Genomic DNA, 26,025 nt, shown 5'->3' with positions numbered 1-26,025 from the left:
AGAATAAAGATGGCACATTGAGAATGTGTATCCTCTACCGAGGATACACATCAACTTATAGAGAGTTGAACAAGGTGACACTCAAGGACAGGTATCCTCTATCGAGGATAGACGACTTCTTCAAGCAACTCAGAGGAGTGAGTGTGTCCTCAAAGCTAGATTTAAGGTCTAGGTACCATCAACTATAGATTCAATGAGAAGATGTACCCAAGGTGGTCTTCCGAACCAGATATAGACTCTATGAGTTCGTAGTGGTGTCATTTGGATTGACCAATGCACCAGCCATGTTTGTGGACCTCATGAACCGAGTGTTCCACCCATACTTAGGCAAGTTGTCACAGCCCGCCCTAACTAGGGATAGTTAGGCCGAGTGATCCACGACTAGGGATGGGGTTAAAGAAGAAGGGGAAGAAAAGGGGCGTCATTTATAGCCGTAAAACTTACTCATCTTAATAAAACTCGTCATTTTTATTCATTAATACTCAATTGAAAACAGTCTATGAAAGACAGCATAAAACTTAATTAATATCATTAATCAAGTTATACATCATATGAAACCATTCTCTTAAGACTCAAAGTATGACATAACATACTATAACATCAACAACATCTTGCAGCGGAAAGTAGCTAGACATATGTATGAAGACATATTCTAGACAGGTTAACTATTTATTAACAACCCTGGAGACTCCGCTCATTGCAGCACCATCATCACATCAGCTCAACCTGCACATTTAGAAAACATATGCAGGGCTGAGTACAAAAGTACTCAGTGGGCACGTATGCCTAAGTATAAAAATACATGCTTCAAAACTGTAAATTGTCATGCCATCATAAACAGTACAACAAGGGAGTTTTAGCTAAAAGGCCCAAGCTTACTAAGTTCATTTGTGATTCTTAAAGTTCGACTGATCAGACTAAGTTCTTTTGTAATCTATCATATCTGAAACTGTGTGCCGGAGAGGTGGCCACCTCTCACGGTCACTTGACCGGCCAACCCGCTAGATGACTCACGGTCACTGGTGTACACTAGCCCTGGCAGGATAGCTATCAACTGCTCAGGACCCGAATTCGATTGCATCATTGGCAAAGCCAAAGCAGATAGATATCATACTAAAATTTAAACATTTTATGGCAAGACAATACTTGAAATAACTTTAACTCAAATATTTTGTAACGAAATAACTTGCTCAAATGTAACATTAAACTCATTTGATAGATATATATAAAACTGAAATTAACAGTTAAATCATCTCATGCATTCATTCGTATAAGAGGCCTACGACACGCAGGGGATCTCTATATACGTATAGTAAAAGTAATGCCCACCTCGTTGTGTCTCTGTATCAATGAGTAACGTCACTCTCTCCCTCAAGTCGTTACTTCCCAAAAGGACCTTCATCGTTATGAAGAATTGGTGAGAAGTTATAAAAGAAACCTCGATTAATAATCTAATCTCTTTTATGAAACATTAGTATCTCTAATGTTCATCTCTCTTGATTGTTAATCAATATAACAATTATTATCTTTCGTCATTACTCATTAATTATAACATCCTTATGTTATAATTAGCAGCGCTTCAATTAAAAGAAATATTTAACACATCGAAAAGTCCACTTTCTTAGCAGATCTATTCGCTCTCATCTCGTCTAATTAACCGATTAGAAAGTTAAACTTTCCATTAGGCATGTATTTGAGTCACGGGTCAACAAGAATTGACTATGCTCAAATTCTAATTTCACTAAAAATTTCGGCATGACCTATTCATATATAATGTCAGCCACGAGATTTCAACGCGTGAATCTCACTACGTGAACTCGTCTCTCGACTCAAAACTTAACATCTTGACATCTTTTCAACGCAAACCAAACAATTCAAAATCATCAAAACTCTTTATCAGTAAACTATCATTTATACTCGACACCAATTGTTCGAGTGTCAGATACCAACATTTATGTGCGTTAATCATAACTCTCACAACTCACACCATTTAGTCATATCGTATCATCCATCAAAACAAATATAATCAAGTTGTTTTCTAGAAAGTTTTGCTGTTTTTGTGTCATCTTTAAAAATTCATAACAACCAACTCAATCATCATAAACTCTCATACCAATTGATCTCAAAAACTTCATGAAGTGTAGTTCACTCTAAAAATGGTAGTTAACCAAAAAGGTTAAAGGTTTTTTGGAGATATTGCTCTTTTAGTGCAGGCTGTCAAAGATTGACAGTTTCTGTCAATTTTGTTTAGGCCATTAGAAACCAAGGCAAACCTTAATAAAATTCCATCAAATTTAATCATCCAAAACTAAAGGTATCCTTGAATATTTGGTTAAAATTTCACAAGAGAAAACGTTCATATGATCTGCCAAATAAACAATGAAACTCATACACTTTTACAGTTGGAAAAATATGACAGCAGAACAGGGCATGTTTGAAATAATAAACTGCTCTGTTTCAGAGGTCATAAAAATCGAAATCTTATGTTTTTAGAAAGATATTGAAGTCTAATTTCGTTAAAAAAAAACGGTGATGCAAAATCCTTCATGGATTAATAGATATAAACGTTTTTGTGAAGTCTACCAACAGTTGACAGATTCTGTCAAGGATTTTTCAAAATATCTTTAAAATAGCAAACATCATCCAAAAGACATGAAATTTTGCAGCGACGAAATACACATATCATAGATAAACATACTAAAATTTCAGAGCCATCAAGCAATGAAAACTCATCGAAACATAAGCTTGAAACTGCTGTAAAATTTTGACAGAATTCCAGTTTTAATTTCGTTCAACAATTATCATCCATAAATTGTAAATCAATTAGCATGCTCATGTGATATCGTAGAACACATATACGCAATAATATTCATTATGCAACGTCTCAAACTTCACGAATTTAAATAATCATACTCTAAAAATTTATACAATTTTCGTGCTTGGAAAAATACGAATTTAATATATATCGATTCTAGCATACCCCTAAGCACAAATATCAAGTCAAAACGATCAAACAAAAATCGAAAGACAAGCTAATATGTGAAAAACGGGGCTGCCCTCATGGGTTTCATAGCTACGGTTCGTTCCGTTCTTACTCCCTTCATTAAACATGCTTAACATTTACCCAAGAACAACATACTAAAATTTCACGACGATCCGACGTCGTTTCAAAATAAAGTCGAGAATCGACGTTTTTCGACGTCGACGAAAATCGAAAAGAAAACCATCAAAACGTAGGTAGAGATCTTACCTACTTAGATACGTGATCGAAAAGATGATCGGCGCTCGTCTCGATGCTCAAATCGGAGGTCAAAAGCTTGAGCTCAAACTAAAATGAAAATGGCGTGAACTAGTGTGTGTTTTAGGTGTTGTATGTGTGAGATTAAAGTGTGAGTGGAGTGTTTGGCTGATACAGCCGTATAATATGTGTGAGTGAGTGGGGTTGGGTGGTTGGTGGAGTGGTTAGGGTAGGGTAGGTTAGATAGTATATTATCTCACTTAGTCGTTAAATATCTCGTTTCGTCTCGTTTTAACGACTAACTACCCATATTCTTCGTTACTCGTCCTCTTAACTCCTACTCACTTTCATTACACTCGTAATTCTATATAAATATAGAAAACGCAAGCTCGTTCTCGAAATTCTGATAAACAAGCTCGGTTCGTTTATCGAGAAATCCCGGTTTACTATTCACTCGTCGTCCAAAAATAAAAACTTTCATTATTGGACTCGTATCGAAAAACTAAGAATATTTCTCGACGACGTGCACGTAAAATTTTGAAAGTCGACAAAAAGACGAAATAGCCGTATTTTACTATTCATCGTCAAAAATTTCAAAAACGTCTTAACGGACTCAGATTTCACTTCCGAGTTCATCGTTCTCATTCAAATAATTATCTCGAATTATTCAAATACTCAAACTCAACTACGGATTTAAAATCCCACATCATCCACACATCATCAAAAGAACATCTCAACGTCTTAAAAATAACAAGGGAACTTCATATAACTCCTCATCTCTTTACAAAGTAAATCAAACAAGGGATCTAAACCTTAATTACTCAAACTCACGCAATTAATCACGTAATCAAAAGCCCGGGTATTACACAAGTTGTCTTAGTTTTCGTAGATGATGTCTTGATCTACTCGAGGAACGAGAAGGACCATGAGAAACACCTGAGAATAGTCTTAAAAATGTTGAAAACAAAGCATCTTTATGCTAAGTTCTGCAAGTGCGAATTTTGGCTCAACAAAATCACGTTTTCGGGACATATTATCTCATTAGAAAGGATCAAAGTGCACCCTGAGGAAGTACAAGTTGTACATGAGTGGAGATCGCCTACTAACCCCAATGAGATCAAAAGTTTCTTGGAACTAGCAAGTTGCTATCAGAGATTCATAGAAGGATTTTCCAAAATAGCAAGACCAATGACCCTCACTCAGGAAGAGGAACCCATGAAAGATTTTAGTAGAATGAATTTAGAAGTGGTTCAACCACTAGAATCTGTAGAAGGGATTATTGCCACGATGGTAATAACACCCAACTTTATAGGAAAGCTGATAATGCGCAAAAAAAAAAAAAAAAAAAAATGAGACCTTGGAGAAAATATGTTTAGCAATAAGATCAGGAGACGTATCATGAGACATGGATAATGCGTTAATGTTGATCAAAGATTGTGTGTGTTCACACGATGAACAATTCAGAGATGAGATAATGAGCGAAGCTCATGACACGCCATATACTGGCCACCCAGGAAGCATAAAATGTACAAAGACTTGAAAGAAGAATTCCGATGGAAAGATATAGCTACACTTGTTGAGAGATGCCTAGTATGCCAACGAGTGAAGGCCTTGCACCATAGACCATATGAAAAAATTTCAACCATTGGAGATTTCATAATGGAAGTTATAGCACTTTGCAACAGATGTCGTGACTAGTTTACGAAGTCGAAAAGAGGGAGTGCTGCCATCTGGGTAATAGTGGAGCGACTTGCGAAATGAGCTCGTTTTATATTAATACCGATCACATAGGGATCAGACAAGTTAGGCCAATTATATGTTTGAGAAATTGCGCGCTCCACGGTATGCTCGTGTCAATCACTTTGGACTGAGATTCGAAGTTTACATCCAGATTATGTATGAACTTGTAGAAGAAATTAGGCACAAGGTTAAATTTCAGTACCACCTTTTGCCCACAAACATATAGATGGTTGAGAGAATAATTCAGACTCTCGAAGACACGTTAAAAGTAGTACAAGGCAAAGGTGAAAGTGATGAACAGTGATGTCATCGATTGAGTTTACCTACAATAATAGTTATCAGGCAACAATCAATATGGCGCCTTATGAGGTAATGCATGGAAGAAAATATAGATCACCACTCTACTGAGATAAAGTAGGTGAAAGGAGAATTTTAGGACCAGAGATGATTGAGATAATCTGACAGAAATCAAGATAAGAGAGTACCCAGAACCTTTTTGCAATGATATGCAAATTTCGGGACGAAATTTTTGTTAAGAGGGGTAGTATGTAGTAGCCCGCTATTTTATTTTATGATTAAGAGAAATAAATGCAATATTTATTTTTACATATTTTAGTTGATTTAATCCAGTGATTAATATTCAGTTAATTCAGCTCAGAGTTCTGAATTAGATGCCATTACCTGAGATGACCACGATTGAATTATTGAGTAGTCAATGATTTATTTCAAAATGATAATTGACTTAGCGAAGTCGAGTTATTATTTTATTTGTAACCGAAATATTATTTCTATCTATTACTTTACTCAATCATGGTTTTAATCCCGACTAATAGAGCGAGTTAAATTAGATACTCCCTCCGTCCACTAATTCAAGGCCTTCTTTCCTTTTTGGGACGTCCACCAACTCAAGACCTATCCATTTTTAGTAAGTTTTTATTTATATTTAATTGGTGGGTCCCAAAACAATACACTTTTTCTCCACTCAACTAATAAACAATACATTAATTGTGGGTCCCTTTCTTCACTCAACTAATAAAAATACACTTTTTCTTAAAACCCGTGTTTTACTACTTAGGTCATGAATTAGTGGACGGAGGGAGTATTTAATTCGCAGAGGCTTTATAAAGATTAGTAGAATCCGAAAAAAAAATTAGATTTATAGATCCTCAATTGATACAAAAACTACTATGGGATTCTATTTGTCACCTCAAGACTTTCCAACACTTACAATCATAGTCCTCTTTCCTACTCTATTGCATACTACACGCATGCTCTCCAACAAATACCATCAACAATCATTTCTACACTACTATTCACTATCTAGCACTTAAAGAAAAAGGAAAAGAAAGAAAAGAATGAGAAGGATAAAACGTGTGTGCTGCAAGGAACATCTACTGCAGCTACATTTTTCATTTCTTTTCAACAACTGTTCCAATTCCCCTGCCACTACACCCTCCCCTATTCCTTAGCATGCTCCACCGCCTATTTGTATCTTTTTGACTCCAGCCAGTTTGCACATTTTGACTAAAACAAGTGTGCATTTCACACCCGAACACCTTCATTTTGTTCCAGACTTCATCAGCTATTAATCTCCATTTTGTTTCCATTCCACACTTAGAAAGTTCAGGACAGCAGGGGCCTTCATACATTCTCAGCGAGGAGGTAAACTTCTTTAACTCTCTTCAACTCCTCCAAGATTTCACCTACATTAATGGAAAGAACATTTATTTCAGTTCAGTTCAATCATTCCAGTTCGTTAAACTCAACGGCAATCAGCCAACCAACAGTCATTCCCAAGGTATTAATTCTATTTCAGATATTCATTCCAGTAAGCATTCATACCGTAGCATAATCAGTTCCAGATGATATAAGACTCTCATAAGCATGATAGACGCAGGCTTTATCATGTAGAACACCAACCACTATTGTTGAGCAAGTGCCAATAAGAATTCGAGTTTGAACGAGCATAGTTTGAATTTACACAAAACAAGAAGAGATTACGCCTTGTCTTTAATTCGCGTTGAGAGCCGATAGAAAGAGAGTCTAGTTTTTACTTAGCTTTAGGTTGAGTGGTAGAGGATTGTCGGAGCTCTGCGACTCGAGACGGCGTGACGACGCGGCGAAGGAACCGAGCAGAGCAGCGCCAAAAGCAGGGTGCGGCCTCACCGGAGAGTCAGCGGCAGCGGCATCCGCGGCGGACAAACTCCAGCGACAATGAACGTCGTAGACGGCGGCGAGAACCCACAATCTCCGGCCAGCCCAGGGGAGAAGGAGACCCGGCGGCTCGTTGAGATTTAGGCGGCGACCCTCGCTGAGTTTGGGGATTTCTTCAACAGCAGCGGCGGCGGTCTCGCTCAATCGAGATGAAGACAGGGCCGACCGCGAATCTGTACTTGAGAAGATCGAGATAGGGGGTAGAACGGCGTCAACCTCATCAATTTCAAAGGCGGCAACGCCAGCCTTGCCGGAGATTCCAGAGGCGGCGAATCCAGAGATGAAACTAGGGCTCGATTGGATTCTGCGTGAGGAGAGAAGAGAGGGAGAAGAGGCGAAGCGCCGACTCGCCAAGTCGAAGAGCAGCGGCGGCCGGCGCCTCGACTGAGGCCGGTTGGAGGCGGAGCGAGAGGGAGAAATAGAGAGAGAGAGGTCGCCTGTTTTGTGTGGGTGCGAGTGAGTGTGACCGAGAGAGAGAGAGACGAGAATTATTGCTGAGAAAGAGAGAACCGAGAGTGAGTTGAGGATGGGCTCCCATTTAATTGAGTTGGGCCGAAAATTTGGGCCTCCTATTTATTTCAATTGGGCCTTTATTCTATTTCTTTGGGCTTCATTATTTATTTATTTGGGCCTTGTTGTATTTATTTTCATGTGGGCATTTATTGTTTCTCTTTGGGCCGAGTTTACTAATGAAAGCCCAACTGCATTCTATTTTAATTGGACTTTATTATTTATTCATTAGGCCTTTGTTATTTATTCAAATTGGGCCTTGTTACTTATTCAATTGGGCCTCGCATACTTGATTTAAACTTAGCCCAACTGTTCATTATTTATTTATTTGGGCCAAGATTTATTTAACTACCTGAGCCAATGAATTATTTCAATTGGACCTTTCATTTAATTATTCAGGCCCACTTTTACTTAAATAATTATTAGGTTGCCTTATGTCGAGCCTTTTAATTATTTAAACTTACAACAGTGCGTTCTCCTATTTATTAAGCCCGATTGAGTTTTAAGAGGTTATAAAGCGAGTAAATCGAAGTATTTATTTATTCTTTTCTATCGACTATGAGGAGCGGAGTTTATTTAATTGGCGGATTAGAGCACCCTGCAGAGAACGGATTAATTTTAGTTAATTATCCGGCTTCATGAGACGAGACTTAGCTTTTGCTTAAATCTAATAGCCTGGATTAACAATAGAAATTTCCCGGTTATTATTTCAGAATAATAATTCATGCATAAGAGGATCATGCATCGTTAATTTCATATTCTCATTATTTGAGGATTTTGCTCGAGCAGTATCTTATTTATATTCTCGTAATAAAGGTCAAGCACGAGATTAATAATCAGACAAGGAGCTACTGTACCACAGAAAGTTTCTATCAGGTGGGCATTACTTTTACTATACGTATATAGAGATCCCCTGCGTGTCGTAGGCCTCTTATACGAATGAATGCATGAGATGATTTAACTGTTAATTTCAGTTTCATATATATATCAAATGAGTTTAAATGTTACGTTCAAGCAAGTTATTTCATGACAAAATCTTTGAGTTAAAGTTATTTCAAGTATTGTCTTGCCATAAAATGTTTAAATTTTAGTATGATATCTATCTGCTTTGGCTTTGCCAATGATGCAATCGAATTCGGGTCCTGAGCAGTTGATAGCTATCCTGCCAGGGCTAGTGTACACCAGTGACCGTGAGTCATCTAGCGGGTTGGCCGGTCAAGTGTCCGTGAGAGGTGGCCACCTCTCCGGCACACAGTTCCAGATATGATAGATTACAAGAGAACTTAGTCTGCAGACGAACCTTAAGAATCACAAATGAATTTAGTAAGCTTGGGCCTTTTTAGCGAAAAAAAAACCCCTTGCTGTACTGTTTAAGATGGCATGACAATTTACAGTTTTGAAGCATGTATTTTTATACTTAGGCATACGTGCCCACTGAGTACTTTTGTACTCAGCCCTACATATATTTCTAAATGTGCAGGTTGAGTAGCTGCCGATGGTGATGAAGTGACGAGCGGGACTCTTTTGTCTTATTATGTATTAATGAACTCTAGGGATACATGTCTTCATACATGTATTCAGAACCTTATTCCGCTGCGTACTCAGAAGTGTTATGTTATTTTGGCTAAGTCGGAGTTATCCGAACTTACTAGTTATTTGAGTCTATACGACGAAACCTCCGTTATATTATAAATATTCCTTTTGTTAACAATGATGAAATGCGATCCTTCCTTGTTTGATTATCCCCTTTCTACCCCGCTTCTAATCTCCCTCTATTAGTCACGGTTTCCCGGCTTAATTATCCTTAATTAGGTCCGGTCGTGACATAAAATGTGCTTCCTCCGCACACGCAAAATTTGTCACATTATAGACAATGGTTAAGGGTTTCGCTACAAGTGGTTGTATAGGTAGGATTACATCAATGGAAAATTGTGTGGACCCTAATATTATAAATGAAAAGTGATAAATTTTTTATGAACGATAAATTGTGACAAATTTTTTGTGGACGGATGAAGGAAGTAATTATCCTGTCAATATTTCATCATACAGAAAAGGTAATTCTTCCTGTTATGGATTACTTACCTACTCCTATCCTGCGAAAGCATTTTGTTCCACGTCTCATAAAAGATCATCACATCATAAGTGCTAGTTCATATGATCTACATCTCAAAGACTATGTGCATAGCTCACACATCCGTACCATAATATGTATTCCGAAGAAAGGGTATAGATCTGAGGGCGTTGTAGAGAAGTTTAGTTCACTGAGGGTCCTTCATGTTTTACGTAGAAAAAATCATTGGGATTGGGAGCCAGGTCAAGTTTTTATCTGGTTCATTTAACTTACCTTGCCTTGTCATTTCAACCCTTACCCAACCCTGAAAGGGGAAAATATCCCCTTGAGAACCTGCTGACACTTTCAGTGGCAACAGACTTGGTGTGCAGTATAAAAGAATGGTGGAAATGATTCCAAACATTTAAAAGTTGGGAATATGTTACTCCAAGGAGAAGTTTGATGCTTATGCGGGATATTGCATCAACAATCAGGGACGGGGCTAGGTATATTTAAGGTATTTTTTTATTAAAATACGGGGGTTTTGTATATTTAAGGTATTTTTTTATTAAAATACGAGCATAATACTAATAATATATGACTTTTCTACCCTAATAAAAACAAAAGCAATACTAATATATGAATTTTTTTTTGAGCATTTTGTATATTTAAGGTATTTTTTTTTATTAAAATACGAGCATAATACTAATAATATATGACTTTTCTACCTTAATTCAGGTTTTTAGGCCTCTATTTTATAAAGCCCAGCCCAACCCTAAATACGGGCGGGCCGGGTTGATTTTGCCAGCTCTAATCATCAGCAGTTAATTTTTGTCAAAAATAATAAAATAAGTAAATACTATTAATGATCGAATAATCGGTCTTTATTGTAATCGTAAGATTAAATATTAAATCAATTATGTTAGCCACCTAAATTATTCGGTCGTGAATTTGTCGATAAAATAATATTTAAAGATCGATATGACTTTTCTACCCTAATATTTTTTCTAAAGATCGATATGACTTTTCTACCCTTATTTAAGGTAGCCTTTATGACTTTTCTACCCTTATTTAAATTTTCTGGAATTTAGAAAAATTGAAAAGTTTTATTTAATATATTTGAATTAAAATACAAAATTACTTTACATAAAATTACTACCAAATATTTACTACATCTAAATTTCAAAAAACTCAATCCCTAGAATTCAGCCGCCATTTTCACACCTCCGCCACCGGGCCGCCGCCGTCACCGTCTCAGACCGAACGAGCCGCTGCCTTCCCCCGCGCCAGAAGCCTTCCCCGAACATAGATCCAGCCAAGTCAAACCCTAAAATTTTGCTGCCGTCTTCACGCCTCCGCCCCACCGCGCCGCTGCCTAGGCGCCGCCGTCACCGCCTCAGACCACGCCGCTGCCTTCACCCGCACCGGAAGCCCACATAGATTTTCAGACACCGCTGACTTCACCCGCGCCGCTGCCTTCACCGCCCCAGACCGCGCCGCTTTCCCTCTGTAATTTTCATTATTACACACATTTTTTGGCCGATAATGTGTGTAATAAAGCATTTTGTACTGTTACACACAATTTCGAACGATAATGTGTGTAACAGTGAAGTTTGAACCATTACACACAATTGTGGTCGATAATTAGTGTAACAGTAAGCAATTTCCATTATTACACACATTTTTGATCGATAATGTGTGTAATAAAGCATTTCGTACTGTTACACACCAATTCGGACGATAATGTGTGTAATGGTTAATTTCCTACTGTTACACACAATTGATGACGATGAAGTGTGTAACAGTGTTACACACATTAATTTCTGAAATTGTGTGTAACCATCGTTTTTGTGTGTAACCATCAGTTTTGTGTGTGACCAAAAAAACACATTGCGAAAAAATCGAATCAAAAACCAAAAACTTCATAAATATTCACTAATAATATAACAAATCAAACATATCTCGTGGTTTTGAACATTATTACAAAGAAGATTAACACATTTTTCTATTATCAACATTTTCCCAACAAATTTTTCGAAATTCTACTTTTTCAAAAACCTCACAACAAATTCAAAAGATACATGAAATTAGAAGGAAGTAACTTACCGGAAACGAGATGAAGAGGAGTAAGACGGCCGTGGAGACCACCTTGCGAAACCGCCGAATGAGGTCGCCGGAAAAGGTCGTTGGTAATGAAGGTGACTTGGGGAAGAAGATGGTAACTCTTTTTTTTTTTACCCAAATATGATTTCACCCAAAATCTAGGTTTTGTTTTTACTATTTCTCTTTTTAATATTTTGTTATATTTTCGAAAATTGTAAAATATTAATTAATCAAAATATATTAGTAAGGATAACTTAGTCATTTCAACACTAAAAATGCTACATTTTCCACATTTTTATCTTCATGGACATTTTTTCCTACAACTAAAAGGTTTTGGCTAGAGTAGGGGTTTCACTCCTCCAATATATCACAAAACTTTTTTTGGACATTTCGTGTATTTAAGATATTTTTTATTAAAAGGCAAGCATAATAATAATAATAACAAACAACATGTTCATAGATTATATATTTGCTATTGCATCAACAGACAACAATCTTAAATATCTATGCCGACTTGAGAAATTTAAATTGGAGATGCATGAAGATTTTTCATTTAGAAAACAGGATTGGGAGATGCATGAATGTTTTTCATTTATAGGTCTAAACTTACCTTCACAGTTGAGAAGGTTAACATTGAGTTGTTGGAGGCTTTCTTGGAGTGATATGACCATCATTGGCTCATTAACTAATCTTCAAGTGCTTAAACTAAGAAACTATGCTTGCAGCGGCAAGCACTGGGAAACAATTGAGGGAGAATTTCGGGAGCTGAGAGTCTTGCTAATTGACCGATCATATTTGTCTGATTGGACGACTAAAGCTAGCCACTTCCCGAGACTCGAGTGCCTAATGCTTCTTCGGTGTGATGGTCTAAATGAGATTCCAAGTAATATTGGAGACATTCCAACACTTAAACTGATTGAGATCGATGACGACGCCAGTGGTGGTCTTTTATTATCGGCAGATGTGATAGAAATGAAACAACGGAAACATAGAAATCATAGCTTTCAAGTTCGTGTGAAGCGTTCCTGATAAGATGCTCTTTTCAGGTTAGAGATTTGTAAAATTTATTTCCGACAGCTGAATGTGGTTGATTAATCAACATTACTTATTGTATGCATGAGTTGTTTCTTTACAAAGATTGAATACATTGTTTCTTTACATTATTAACATGTTGAATGCTTGTTGTTAGACTTAGAGCTGGATCAGAACTCTATCAATGAAGTAGAGACAAAAGGGAAGAGAGTTGATATCTTCTTCGTGAAATTGAGAAGAGAGCAACTGGTGATTCGCCTGGAACAACCCTACACTTTGATGAAGGTGAGGACGGCGGTGGCTGTGGCAATAATGTGCGACGACTAGTATTGCACATTATTGGGCTTTGTTTTTCATTTTTAGACTTGGGCCTTTTGTTTTATACTAGTAGTTGTTTTTATTGGGCTTTAGCCCAGTAAATTTAGTCATCATCGTTTGTGATTTGTGAAAACTATAAAGGGGGTGTTGCGTATAAAATGGCGGATTTTTACAACTGAAGTTTGTTAATAGTTTTAAAAATATTTATAATAAAAGTAGTAACCAACTATGATTCGATGTTATATTAAAACAAAAAATAGAAATAAAAAATATCATTATTAACAGTTAATTTTTGTTAAAAATAATGAAATAAGTAAATTCTACTCGTATTAATGATCAAATAATCGGTCGTTATTGTATTCGTAAGATAAAGTATTAAATCAATTATGTTAGCCAACTAAATTATTAGTTCATTAATTAGTCAATAAAATAGATAAAAATAGTATTTAAAGATCGATATTTCAATTGTTAAATATAGAAACACCGTTTGAAGCGTGGCATGGAAAAAAACATGTTTGGAAGAATATGAATCGGAGAGAGATGGAGGTTTTTCATTAAGAGGTCTACACTATCCTTTCCAGTTGAGAAATCGGCTTTATGGTGAAACCGCCTTCACAATGATACTACTTCAACAATCAGAAGCAGCAAAGATGACGAGGTGGTTGGTTTTCAAGAAGATCTGGTAGCTATCACGAATCAGCTTTGCAAGAAATCATCCAGACTAATGGTCTTTCCAATTGTTGGAACCGGAGGCATTGGTAAGACCACACTTGCTAAACTTGTTTATAATGATTCATTGATTATGAAAACTTTTAGTACTTGTGCTTGGGTTACAATATCACAAGATCATAGTGTAGAACGCATTGTTCTAAATCTTCTAGCTTCCATTAAAGAAATTTCAAATGCTGCGAGCGACATCCCTATGGAAACCTTAATTTGCGAGTACCTAAAAGGTCGAAGGTATCTTATTGTAATGGACGACATGTGGAGTACGAAAGCTTGGGATGATGTAAAGAGTTTGTTTCCTGATGTTGGTAATGGCAGTAGGATCATAGTAACCACAAGGCTGCATGATGTAGCTGCTTATGTCGACTCTTCTAGATCCATTCATACTATGAGTCTGTTGGATGCACATCATAGTTGGAATTTGCTAAAGCAAAAGGTGTTCGGAGATAAAGACATTCCTATTGAATTGGAAGATATTGGGAAGAAAATTGTTCAAAATTGCGGGGGACTCCCCCTTTCAATCGTGGTGGTGGCAGGACTCTTATCTAAGATTCAGATCCATACTCGATCCTCATGGAAACAAATTGCTGCAAACGGCGGGCAGCTTGAAACAATAATTGATTCGAGTTATACCCATTTACCTAATCACTTGAAGCTGTGTCTTTTATATATGGCTGGATTTTCAGAAGATCAGGAGATTCGTGTTACAGAACTTGTTAATCTTTGGATATCTGAAGGTTTTGTAACACTTTCAAATGGATCTAAAAGCTTGGAAGAAGAGGCAGAAGATTGCTTGGAAGATCTTGTCGAAAGAAGTTTAGTTTTGGTCACCAACAGGAAGTCTGATGGGAAAATAAAGAGTTGCAGCCTTCACGATATTGTGCGGGAATTCTGCGTAAGGAAGGCTGCGAAAGAGAAGGTAATTCTTTCTACTATGGATTACTTACCTACTCCTATCCTGCGAAGGCATTTTGTTCCACGTCTCATAAAAGATCATCACAGCATAAGTGCTAGTTCGTATGATCTACATCTCAAAGACTATGTGCATAGCTCACACATCCGTACCATAATATGTATTCCGAAGAAAGGGTATAGATCTGAGGGCGTTGTAGAGAAGTTTAGTTCGCTGAGGGTCCTTCATGTTTTACGTAGAAGCGACCATTGGGATTGGGAGCCAGGTCAAGTGTTCGATCTAATTCATTTAATGCATACACAGGCTTGGCTTATATCTCCTTGTACTAATTTCAAAGTTTCTAAATGTTGATGACGATGACTTGGCTGACATGGATGATGACTATATGCCCGATGCTGAAGACACACGACATAATGAGAACACCTGGTGGTCTTCTTGTGCAAGGTAATGTGCTTACTCAAAATAAATGAGTAAACAAGCACAAAAGCAACGGTTTCCAAGTATCCGCAATATGGATTTATTAAAGAGGCAGAGCGTGGAAGGAATGTTCCCTCTGTGGACAACCTCTTAATTGGAAAATCACGCAAGGAAGCATCGAGGATTGTTTTTTGAAACAATGGTATGGTCCTACTCTTTGAATTAAGCTATTATAATCTTTATATACTCAAAACTCTTTATGGTGCGTTTATTTTGATGGAAAATGAGAGAAAAGGTATATTTACACTCATTTTCCACCATTTTCATATGTTCATTATGATGGAAAATTTTCTCCGGGCAGGGTGGAAAATTTACTCGGAAAATTTTCTCCTGATTCTTGTAAAAGTTGAATGGTAAACAGAATAAAAGAAAACAAAGCATCTTGACTCAGTTTTCTATACATTGCTTCTTGTTTCCTAGAATTTTTCTCAGTTGTTTGACGCTGACTTTGCTGGAATAGGAAACTAGATAAGAAGTTCATTACAACCACACGTGGTTTGCACCACATTAAATAAAGTGTAAATTACACCTTATGATCTGATTTTTTTGCTATATGGCTTGATTTTTCAAAATTTGATTAAAGATTCATGATCTTCCGAAATAATTGCAAAATGGGCCCGAGTTGAAAATTAGGCTCTGGAAACATGACGAGAGTTGCCGGACTCCATGCTGTATTTCTGGATATTGGGCAAAGAAAAGGCCGAAGTTGCCAAAGGATGAGTGCCTCTTCTGTCATGAAAATGGGCACTGGAAGAGAGACTGCTCAAAATTTAAGGCACAAGGTGCATTGGATTTGAGCTCAGGTATGTTTGTCATTGAGATAAACATGTCTATTGATAATTCACAATCTTGGGTATTAGATACAGCTTGTGGCTCACACATTTGCAATAATGTACAGGGCCTAAGTGAAACCAAGAAAGTGATGCCCGGGGAAGTCGATCTACGCGTGGGAAATGTAGCAAGAGTTGCTGCTGAACGCGTGGGGACTTATAGATTAGATCTTCCTTCGGAAAATAGACTTGTTTTAAGTAATTGTTACTTTGTTCCTTCCATTTCTAAGAATATTATTTCCATTCCAATGTTAGACATTGAAGGCTTTTCCTTCCATTTTGGAAACAGTAGATGTTCATTTTCATTTAATGGATTGTTTTATGGAAGTGCCTCTCTTTTGAATGGTTTATATTATCTTGAATGTGAAAGGAGTATTCTCAATGTACAAAACAAACGACCTAAGCTGAGTAATGCGAATAATACTACCTATCTTTGGCATTGCAGACTTGGTCATATCAATGAGAACAGGATAGCAAGATTGAGAAAGTTAGACTATCTCAAATCATTTGACCTTGAGTCATATGGTACTTGTGAATCTTGTCTCAAAGGTATGATGACTAAGAAACCTTTTTCTGGGAATGGGTTATGAGCCAAAGACTTGCTAGAATTGATTCACACAGATGTGTGTGGACCGTTCCCAACAGAAGCAAGAGGTGGATATTCGTACTTCATAACTTTTACGGATGATTTTTCGAGGTATGGATATGTGTATCTCATGAAGCACAAATCTGAGGCCTTTGAGAAATTTAAGGAGTTTAAGTTAGAAGTCGAGAAACAACTTGGGAAAAGTATAAAGGCTCTTCGATCAGATCGAGGAGGAGAATACTTAAGCCATGAGTTTCTTGATTACTTAAAATCACATGGAATTCGGTCAGACTGGACTCCTCCAGGGACACCTCAAATGAATGGGGTATCCGAAAAGAGGAATAGAACTTTATTAGATATGGTTCGATCCATGATGAGTTTTGCAAGTCTCCCTTTATTCATTTGGGGTCATGCCTTACAGACCGCTGTTTATATTATGAATAGAGTTCCTTCTAAATCAGTTGAGAAAATACCATATGAGTTATGGTGTGACAAAAAGGCAAGTCTTAACCATATGCGGACCTGGGGATGTCCTGCTTTTGTTAAGAAAATGATGACTGATAAGTTGGAATCTAAAAGTGAGAAATGTTATTTTGTGGGATATCCTAAGGAAACAATTGGATATTATTTCTACGTTCCCGGTGATCACAAGGTGATTGTTTCCCGGAATGTGACGTTTCTTGAAGACACTTTTGTCTCTAAGGAACAAGGTCACAATACGATAGAACTTGAAGAAATTCAAGAACCGCAAAATAACATAGAGGATGAAAACTTGTCTAATGGCGTGGACAAGAATTCAGTGGGAGTATTTGATGATCTATTGGGAAGGGGAATGTCTCTTAGAGAGACACCTCAAGACAATGAGATGCATCAAAGACACGATGATACAATAGTTGTGTCACCACCACCTCAAGAAAATCTTGAGGATGTCCCTGAAAATTCTGAAACTGTTGAAACGTTCAACACAGAGGAACCTGCTCACATTTAGAATATACAACCCGAACAAACGCAAGAACAACTCCATAGGCCTCGTAGGAATCGTCGAGCACCTGAAAGACTTAATCTATTGGTTGAGAACCAAGATGATGGAGTTGATTCGGATGATAACGAACCTAAGACCTATACCGAAGCGGTGTTGGGCACTGACTCGGAGAAGTGGCTTGAAGCCTTAATTTCCGAAATGGACTCAATGTACTTCAATCTAGTCTGGGAACTAGTTGATTTGCCAGATGGGAAATATCCCATAGGCTGCAAATGGATCTTCAAAAAGAAGAGAGAAGCAGATGGCATAATACGAACCTAAAAGGCTAGGTTGGTGGCAAAGGGTTATTGTCAACGCGAGGGCATTGATTATGACGAAACCTTTTCACCAATTGCAAAGATCAAGTCCATTAGGATTTTACTTGCTATAGCTGCATACTATAACTTTGACATTTGGCAAATGGATGTCAAAACCGCGTTTCTCAATGGAGAACTTGAAGAGGAAGTCTATATGACTCAACCTGAAGGTTTTGTATCTAAAGAAAGACCGAATGCAGTATGTAGGCTAAAGAAGTCCATTTATGGACTTAAGCAAGCTTCTAGGAGTTGGAATATTTGCTTTGACAGAGCTATCAAATCGTTTGATTTTGTCAGAAGCAAAGATGATCCATGCGTTTATAGTAAACGCAAAGATGGGAATATTGTCTACCTTATCATATATGTTGATGACATTTTGATTATGGATAGTGATCGTTCCATGATGCAATCCGTGAAAGATTGGTTTGCTAGCTCCTTCATGATGAAGGACCTGGGTGATGCTTCCTATATCATTGGGATAAAGATCTATCGGGATAGACCTAATAGATTGTTGGGATTATCACAGTCCACCTACATAGACAAATTGCTAAAGCGCTTCTCAATGGAAAATTCTAAGAAATGATTTCTTCCTATGGGACATGGTATAATCTTGTCTAAGAAGGGTTGCCCTTCTAGTGACCAAGAGATTGAATACATGAAAAGGATCCCATATGCTTCTGCTATAGGATCGATAATGTATGCCATGACATCTACTAGACCAGATGTGGCATATGCGCTTAGCATGACAGGCAGATTTCAGCAAAATCCCGGTGAGGTTCATTGGAGAACTGTCAAGACTATTCTAAAGTACCTTAGAAGGACTAAAGAATACTTCTTAGTCTATGGTGGGCAGCCAGAGTTATCAGTTACTGGGTATACTGATGCTAGCTTCCAAACAGACCATGATGACTATAAATCACAGTCTGGCTATGTCTTCATCCTCAATGGTGAAGCAGTTAGTTGGAATAGTTCCAAACAAAGCACTACTGCTGACTCCACCACCGAAGCCGAGTATATTGCTGCATGTGAAGCTGCCAAAGAGGCTGTTGCTCTATTAGAATTCGTGAAAGAATTAGGTGTCGTTCCAAGTGCCAATAGTGCAATACCATTGTATTGTGACAATACTGGTGCAGTTGCACAAGCAAAGGAACCAAGACCACGAATAGAAACAAGCACATTCCCCGAAGATATCATTTGATTATAGAAATAATAGAAAGAGGCAATGTGAAATTAGAAAGAGTACCCACTGATGAAAACTTAGCTGATTCTTTCACCAAGCCATTGTGTATAGCAAAACACAACAAACATTTTGAGAGCTTGGGTGTTAGACATGTTGGAAGTTGGCTTTAATTTAGTGGGAGTTTTGGTTTGAATGTCTTAGAAACAATTTGTATTGAGACATCCTTACTTGATCACATTTATATATATGTTATTTGATTTCATGGGCTTGTGCATTTATTGGAATAATTTGTTTTATTGTTTGACTTTATTCTTTTATATGTTCCCTTGAATTATCAATGTTATTAATGATGTGAGACATTAATGATATAAGTGTAATTCTAAAAGTACCCTAACCAATGGTTATCAAGAATGGGATATTGATAACACGTAATAGGTTGGCATGTGGTTTGCATCATATTCTTAGAGAATGTAGTTGATCTCACAACTACGAGATAATTGATTCTCGTGATGGACACATGGATACTTTGGAGAGTATTGGTATACCCTGCTATTAAATCATTTGTTCTAGTGTCTATGATATAATAGTGTGTGGAGTATGTAATAGTCCTTTGACTTGAGGTCAATACTCATTTTGTTTGTTGAGTGGTGTGCTTTGACCAAGTACAATGCTTGCACTCCATCTAAGGGGTAGATACGACTTGTGTTGGGTACATCATGAGGCAAATGGAAATGGTAGTTGAGCCAAGAATATGATTCATTCCTCGATTTGAATTTCGAGAGAACACTTCAAATTCTCTATATTATTTGACCGTTAGTCATTGGCCAATGCAAAGATATATTCAATTAGAAGTAATTGAATATGATCGAATGAGTCATATAATAAAGATGAGATAAAGTGATTGAGCTATTTTGATAGACACATGGCAGATCATAGGCTTAATCGAGTGGTTCGTGAATGAAAGGATATTACATAAACTTCATATAAAGGTTTGTTTACAGAATCCACGTAAACGTTCTTCATATATCGAGTTCGCTACACAACGCAATCTAGGAGTGTTGTGTAGACTTTAATTTGATTATTGTCGATAATGGAGGCCTAAAGGGTCACACTTTATGTGTATTGTTGATTCGCACAAGAGTGCAAAATAGTGCTTGGTGTTTAATCTAATGCTAGTCCAAGTGGGAGATTGAAAGATATTATGGACTAAATTATGATATATTTGATAAGACAATTCAAGATTGAATTCCTTAGTCAAAATAGTTGACTAAGTAAGACAATTTAAGATTGAATTCCTTAGTCAAAAAAGGTTGACTAAGCAAGACAATTTAAGATTGAATTCAAAATTGAATTGTCTAGTTAGCCAATTCTTATGCTTATATAAGAAGGGTGAGCTAGTCTTACGAGGGGTGATAAGAGAAAACACCTAGAGAGCACTATAGTTTGTATCGGAGATTTCCCAGCTGTCGAAGATCGAATCGTGCACTTGGAATAGTTCATGCATCGAATCGACATACACGTGGATACCTTAGTAGTGGATTCAACCGAAGAAATCAACACACGTCTATCATACAACGGGTAAGTTATTCTTATCGTTGTGGGCTCATGTGTACACATGATGCAATTGTAAATCTAGATCTAATCCTTGATTGTATTTCCGCTGCGTATCATTAGATGATGTCAAGGATATCTAACAGCAACACCTTGTCACCGAGGCACAGGATTATGGTGCTGTGAGCTTTCTGATCAATTTCATCAAGGTTGATCTTAACTCCGCCTTCTTCCTTCGGCTTTTCTTTCATCTTTCCCTCATCAAGAACGATTGCGAGTCCTTGCTGTATTAGAATGGGTCGCATATTTATTTTCCATAGTGTGAAATCGTTCTTTCCATTGAATTTCTCTGCGTCGAATTTGGCTGTCGACATCTCCTCCAAAACACCGCTTCACGACTGAGATGAGCAGTTCTCCGGCGATCAGCAATCAAGAACAGCCGGTGTGGATCCAATCCCAATCTCTTGGTTCTCACAGATGGTGCCAAATGTTGGATTCCAAAATTGAATCCACAAGCTCGCTTGAGATCAGATCTAGGCAATGAAACAGTAGAGTATCGAGCAAGAAAACAAAATGAAAAACAAGAACAAGAAACTCTAGGATTTACGTGGTTCGGATTTGAATATCCTACATCCACGACAGAAGAGATGAAGATTTTATTGATCAAGAACAATCGCATACAACTCACAGATTCAAGATTGAGTGTTACAGCCACACCATGCTGTCAACAATCACTCTCTCGCTCTCTGTAACTAACTACAATCACAGCTCAACAAAGAAGAATCTCACGTGATAATGAACTGACTTCTAACAAATATACTTCACACACATGCACACACCGAGGGTGCAAACTAATACAATAACTAACTCCTCAAAGTTGTAGTTATTTGCTGTCAGACCCCTCTAGCATGAAAAGTTCATAAGTTGAAGCCACATACTTCACAAAGAGGATAGAGAGTTTTGAAGTAAAAAACTCATGTTTTATATTATATATAGATATATAGATTGGAATTTTGAGATATGCTAACGATTTTGATAATTTTTATCTAATTTTACTTTATTCATATACTATTAAAAATGTATGAAAGGTAGGCCGGATTCGAATGTTTTTAATAATAATAATAATAATTAATAATACATTTTATCAATTATGAAAAATAAACATCTTCTAGAATCCAAAATGCAACAAATCGATCCAAATTAAGTAAGTTAAAGAAAGATAATAACAAAGGGTTGGTTTGAAATTTATCGAGCATGTTAGTTGGAATAGATTTAATTATTCCCAATGATCTGAGCTACCAACGGTCTGAACTAGTGTTGTGATTGGATGAGGCAGTTTAGCTTTGAGAAAAGAAAATGAACCTTATCACAACTTAGAAGCAACAAACAGTAATTTTGAGAATTCTTTTTTGTGTAGAATCGAGATGTCTTATGAAGCTCTTGATAACCTGAAACAAACCTTAGATCTGATCCTAGAATACCGTGACGATCTCCTCACTCATTCTGTAAAGCAAGAAATTTTATCCATCCGCATCCAAGCTGCTGTCTTGCAGTTGAATCTCAAACTTTATCCTAACAAAGAAAAAATCAGAGAGGCAGCGAATACAGCATATGAGATTATCGAATATTTCTTTTTTGGAGAATATCTTTCAGATTGCGGATCGACAGAGCCGACGATCATACTTGCAAACAAGCTGCGGGAAGTAGCACAGAGACTGGAGTCAACCGTTGGAGATGTGGTGGATTACATCAAGGGTAAGGGCGTAACTGATTCTCCTGCTGTTAGTTCATCATCAAGATCAGCAATCACAAGCAGCAAAGATGACTTTGTTGTTGGTGTTGATAAAGATGTGAAAGTGATCAAGGATCGGCTTTTGGTGGAATCATCCAGAGATTCCAGACTACGGGTTCTCCCAATTGTTGGAAGGGGAGGCATTGGTAAGACCACACTTGCTAAAATTGTTTATAATGATGCATTGGTTAGGCAAGAATTTAGTATTTGTGGTTGGGTCACAATATCACAAGATTATAATATAGGAACTATTGCTTTACATCTCCTAGCTTCCATTAAAGGGATGTCAGCTGATAGGAATATTCCTATCGATTCCTTAATTCGCGAATACCTCCACAACAACAAATATCTGATTATAGTAGACGACATTTGCAGTAAGAAGGCTTGGGATGAGGTAAAGATGTTATTTCCTGAAAATGACAATGGAAGTCGGATCATAGTAACAACAAGGCTACAAGATGTGGCGGCTTATGTTCGCTATTCTACCTCCATTCACATGATGCGTTTGTTGGATGCGCATGATAGTTGGAGTCTGCTAAAGCAGAAGGTATTTGGAGATGAAGACTTCCCCATTGAATTGGAAGACATTGGGACCAAAATTGCTAAAGGTTGTGGAGGGCTACCCCTTGCAATTTTGCTGGTGGCAGGAATTCTATCTAAGATTCTTAAAACTCGAAACTTGTGGAAGAAAATTGCGGCAAATGACACGCAGCTTGAGACAATTATTTGTTTGAGTTATAACCACTTACCTAATCACTTGAAGCCGTGTTTTTTATATATTGCTGGCTTTCCAGAAGATCAGGAGATTCGTGTTACTGAACTTGTTAATCTTTGGATATCTGAAGGTTTTGTAACAAGTTCAAGTGGATCTAAAAGCTTGGAAGAGGAGGCAGAAGATTATTTGGAGGATCTTGTCGAGAGAAGTCTAGTTTTGATCACCAATAGGAAGTTTGATGGGAAAATAAAAAGTTGCAGCGTTCATGATATCGTCCGGGAATTTTGTGTAAGGCAGGCTGCAAAAGAGAAGGTAATTCTTTCTATTATTGATTACTTACCTACTCCTATCCTGAGAAAGCATTTTGTTCCACATCTCATAAAAGATCATCACAGCATAAGTGCTAGTTCGTATGATCTACATCTCAAGGACTATATGCATAGCTCACATGTCCGTACCATAATATGTATTCCGGAGAAAGGGTATAGATCTGAGGGTGTTGTAGAGAAATTTAGTGCACTGAGGGTCCTTCATGTTTTACGTAGAAACAATCATTGGGATTGGCAGCCAGGTCATGTCTTCGATTTGGTTCATTTAACTTACCTTGCTTCCAACATTCCCAATAGTATTGTTCCTTCAGCCATATCGAAGCTTCAGAATCTTCAGACTTTAATTATTTATAGATCTGAGGTTCGTTTGCCCATGGAGATTTGGAGGTTGCGACAATTAAGACATCTTATTGCCTTCTCATTTCAACCCTTACCCTACCCTGAAGGAGAAAACAATCCCCTTGATAATTTGCAGGAACTTTCACTGGCAACGGACTTGGTGTGCAGTAAAAGAATGGTGGAAATGATTCCTCACATTAAAAAGTTGGGAATATGTTACTCCAAGGAGAAGTTTGATTTGGATGCGCGCTATTGCCTCAACAATCTTAAATATCTGTGTTGGCTTGAGAAATTGAAATTGGAGATGCATGGAGATTTTTCATGTATAGAACCGGAATCGGATATGCGTGCAGATGGAGGTTTTTCATTTAGAGGTCTAAACTTTCCTTTACAGTTGAGAAGGTTAACCTTGAGTGGTTGGATGCTTTCTTGGAGTGATGTGACCATCATTGGTTCATTACCTAATCTTCAAGTGCTTAAACTAAGAAACTATGCTTGCAAAGGCCAACATTGGGAAACAATTGAGGGAGAATTTCGTGAACTGAGATATCTTCTAATCGACGGATCATATTTGGTTGAATGGACAACTGAAAGTAGCCACTTTCCAAAACTCGAGTGCCTAATGCTTCGTGAGTGCCGTGGTCTACATGAGATTCCAAGTAATATTGGAGACATTCCAACACTTAAACTCATTGAGGTTGACGATAAGTCGTCCGAAACTCTTTTGATATCAACAAAAAGCATAGCAGAGAAACGACGGAAGTCCGAAACTCTTTTGAGATTAAGAAAAAGGAGAATGATATTGGAACGACGGAATTATGAAAATGATAGTTTTCAAGTTCGTGTGAAACGTTCCAGATAAGGTGCTCTTTTGCAGGTTAGAGATAAGTTGCATCAGCAAAAAATGTACAACTACAACCCCTTGATGTTGAAGTTCCTTCCAGTGATCAGCAAAAATCATGTTTGTCAGGTCACTATAGAATCCACTGCATTAAACCTTGATGCTCATGACCAAGCGGCAGCTCCTGAAACTGTGCACTAAATTCATATCTAAGTTCAAATAAATCCTATGTCTAGAAAACTTGGTTTTAAGGTCAAGAATCACTATTAAACTTAATAGTTAGTGCTATTTTATTGCAGTTGATGACCTATATTGTAATACCATTTGCTTGGCCTTTTGTCTCCTCTTTTTATCCAACTTCTGTTTCTGTTTCAGGTCCTGAAAACAAGAGATTAGAGACTACATCCATGTGGAAGGGCAGATTCCGTTTGGCGATATCACCATAAGACCACGAACGAGGCTGATGAAATCCAACTTCTAAACCACATTTGTGCTGGAAAGTTTCAGAAACATACTCTCTCTCTCTCTCTCTCATTTATTTGTGGAAACTAGAGGCATTCTTTCCATATGATGCTTTCAGAGTTGGTTAGGTGGCTAATTAGGTTATTGCATGTAACTGTTCAAATCAGTAAATTGTTTTACCAATCATACTATATCTTGTACTCCCTCCGTCCCACGAATCTTGAGTCATTTCCTTTTTTGGCAAAAAAATTCTCCTTTATTCACCTTTTCACTTTTTCACCTACCACACTTAACACATTAAATACTATTTTCTTGATTCTCGTGTCGAAAAGAATTGACTCAAGATTCGCGGGATGGAGGGAATATCATTTATTTATATATCTTGGAGTAATAAATTTCAAAGTTTTTGCGGCAATTAAGGTTGCTTTTCGGTAGTTCTGCGTGTATGAGTTCCTGATTTTTGTTAAAGTTGAATGGAAAACAGAATAATAAAAGGAAAAAAAGCGTCTTGACTCAGTTTTCTATACCTTTCTTGTTTCCATTTTTACACATAATTCCATTTTTGGAGCGAAATTTCCTTGCAAGTATTTTTAGAGATTGCTTTTTTTTTTGGATATTTAAAAGTTCATAGTACTATTTTTACCATTGGGACTAAAGGACGGGCCATAAAATGTAATTATCCCTTAAACAAATTAAACCAGCTAAGACAATCATTTTTAATATTTTAGAATTAATCAGGCT

The 26,025-nt window shown here is 37.3% G+C and overlaps 1 protein-coding gene and 2 long non-coding RNA genes across 3 annotated transcripts; 2 read left to right on the top strand and 1 right to left on the bottom strand.

Annotated features, from left to right (window-relative positions):
• Positions 1–447: 447 nt before the first annotated feature.
• LOC131017124 (uncharacterized) lies at positions 448–1,494 on the bottom strand. The gene is made up of 2 exons (XR_009099441.1): positions 1,330–1,494; positions 448–726 (listed from the first exon to the last, which is right to left on the bottom strand). It is a non-coding gene; the product is annotated as an uncharacterized LOC131017124 (long non-coding RNA).
• A 7,020-nt stretch (positions 1,495–8,514) lies between these two features.
• LOC131017123 (uncharacterized) lies at positions 8,515–9,413 on the top strand. The gene is made up of 2 exons (XR_009099440.1): positions 8,515–8,578; positions 9,183–9,413. It is a non-coding gene; the product is annotated as an uncharacterized LOC131017123 (long non-coding RNA).
• Positions 9,414–22,230: 12,817 nt separating this feature from the next.
• LOC131018125 (putative late blight resistance protein homolog R1B-16) lies at positions 22,231–25,268 on the top strand. Its single transcript, XM_057946847.1, has 3 exons — positions 22,231–24,678; positions 24,859–25,014; positions 25,122–25,268. Exons 1-3 carry the CDS (start codon positions 22,231–22,233, stop codon positions 25,266–25,268), a joined length of 2,751 nt encoding a protein of 916 aa, XP_057802830.1.
• Positions 25,269–26,025: the final 757 nt, after the last annotated feature.

Source organism: Salvia miltiorrhiza, chromosome 3, assembly GCF_028751815.1.
Source record: "Salvia miltiorrhiza cultivar Shanhuang (shh) chromosome 3, IMPLAD_Smil_shh, whole genome shotgun sequence".
Taxonomy (NCBI): Eukaryota; Viridiplantae; Streptophyta; class Magnoliopsida; order Lamiales; family Lamiaceae; genus Salvia; species Salvia miltiorrhiza.
This window is presented reverse-complemented; position numbering and strand designations above follow the sequence as displayed.

What these genes read in the sequence shown, in the direction of transcription:
- LOC131018125 (XM_057946847.1), top strand. Translation starts at nt 22,231, where the DNA reads ATGTCTTATGAAGCTCTTGATAACCTGAAACAAACCTTAGATCTGATC. An exon ending in CAACACTTAAACTCATTGAG is followed by an intron (nt 24,679 to 24,858) that starts GTTGACGATAAG and finishes GCTCTTTTGCAG; the next exon opens with GTTAGAGATAAGTTGCATCA. An exon ending in AAGCGGCAGCTCCTGAAACT is followed by an intron (nt 25,015 to 25,121) that starts GTGCACTAAATT and finishes ATTTTATTGCAG; the next exon opens with TTGATGACCTATATTGTAAT.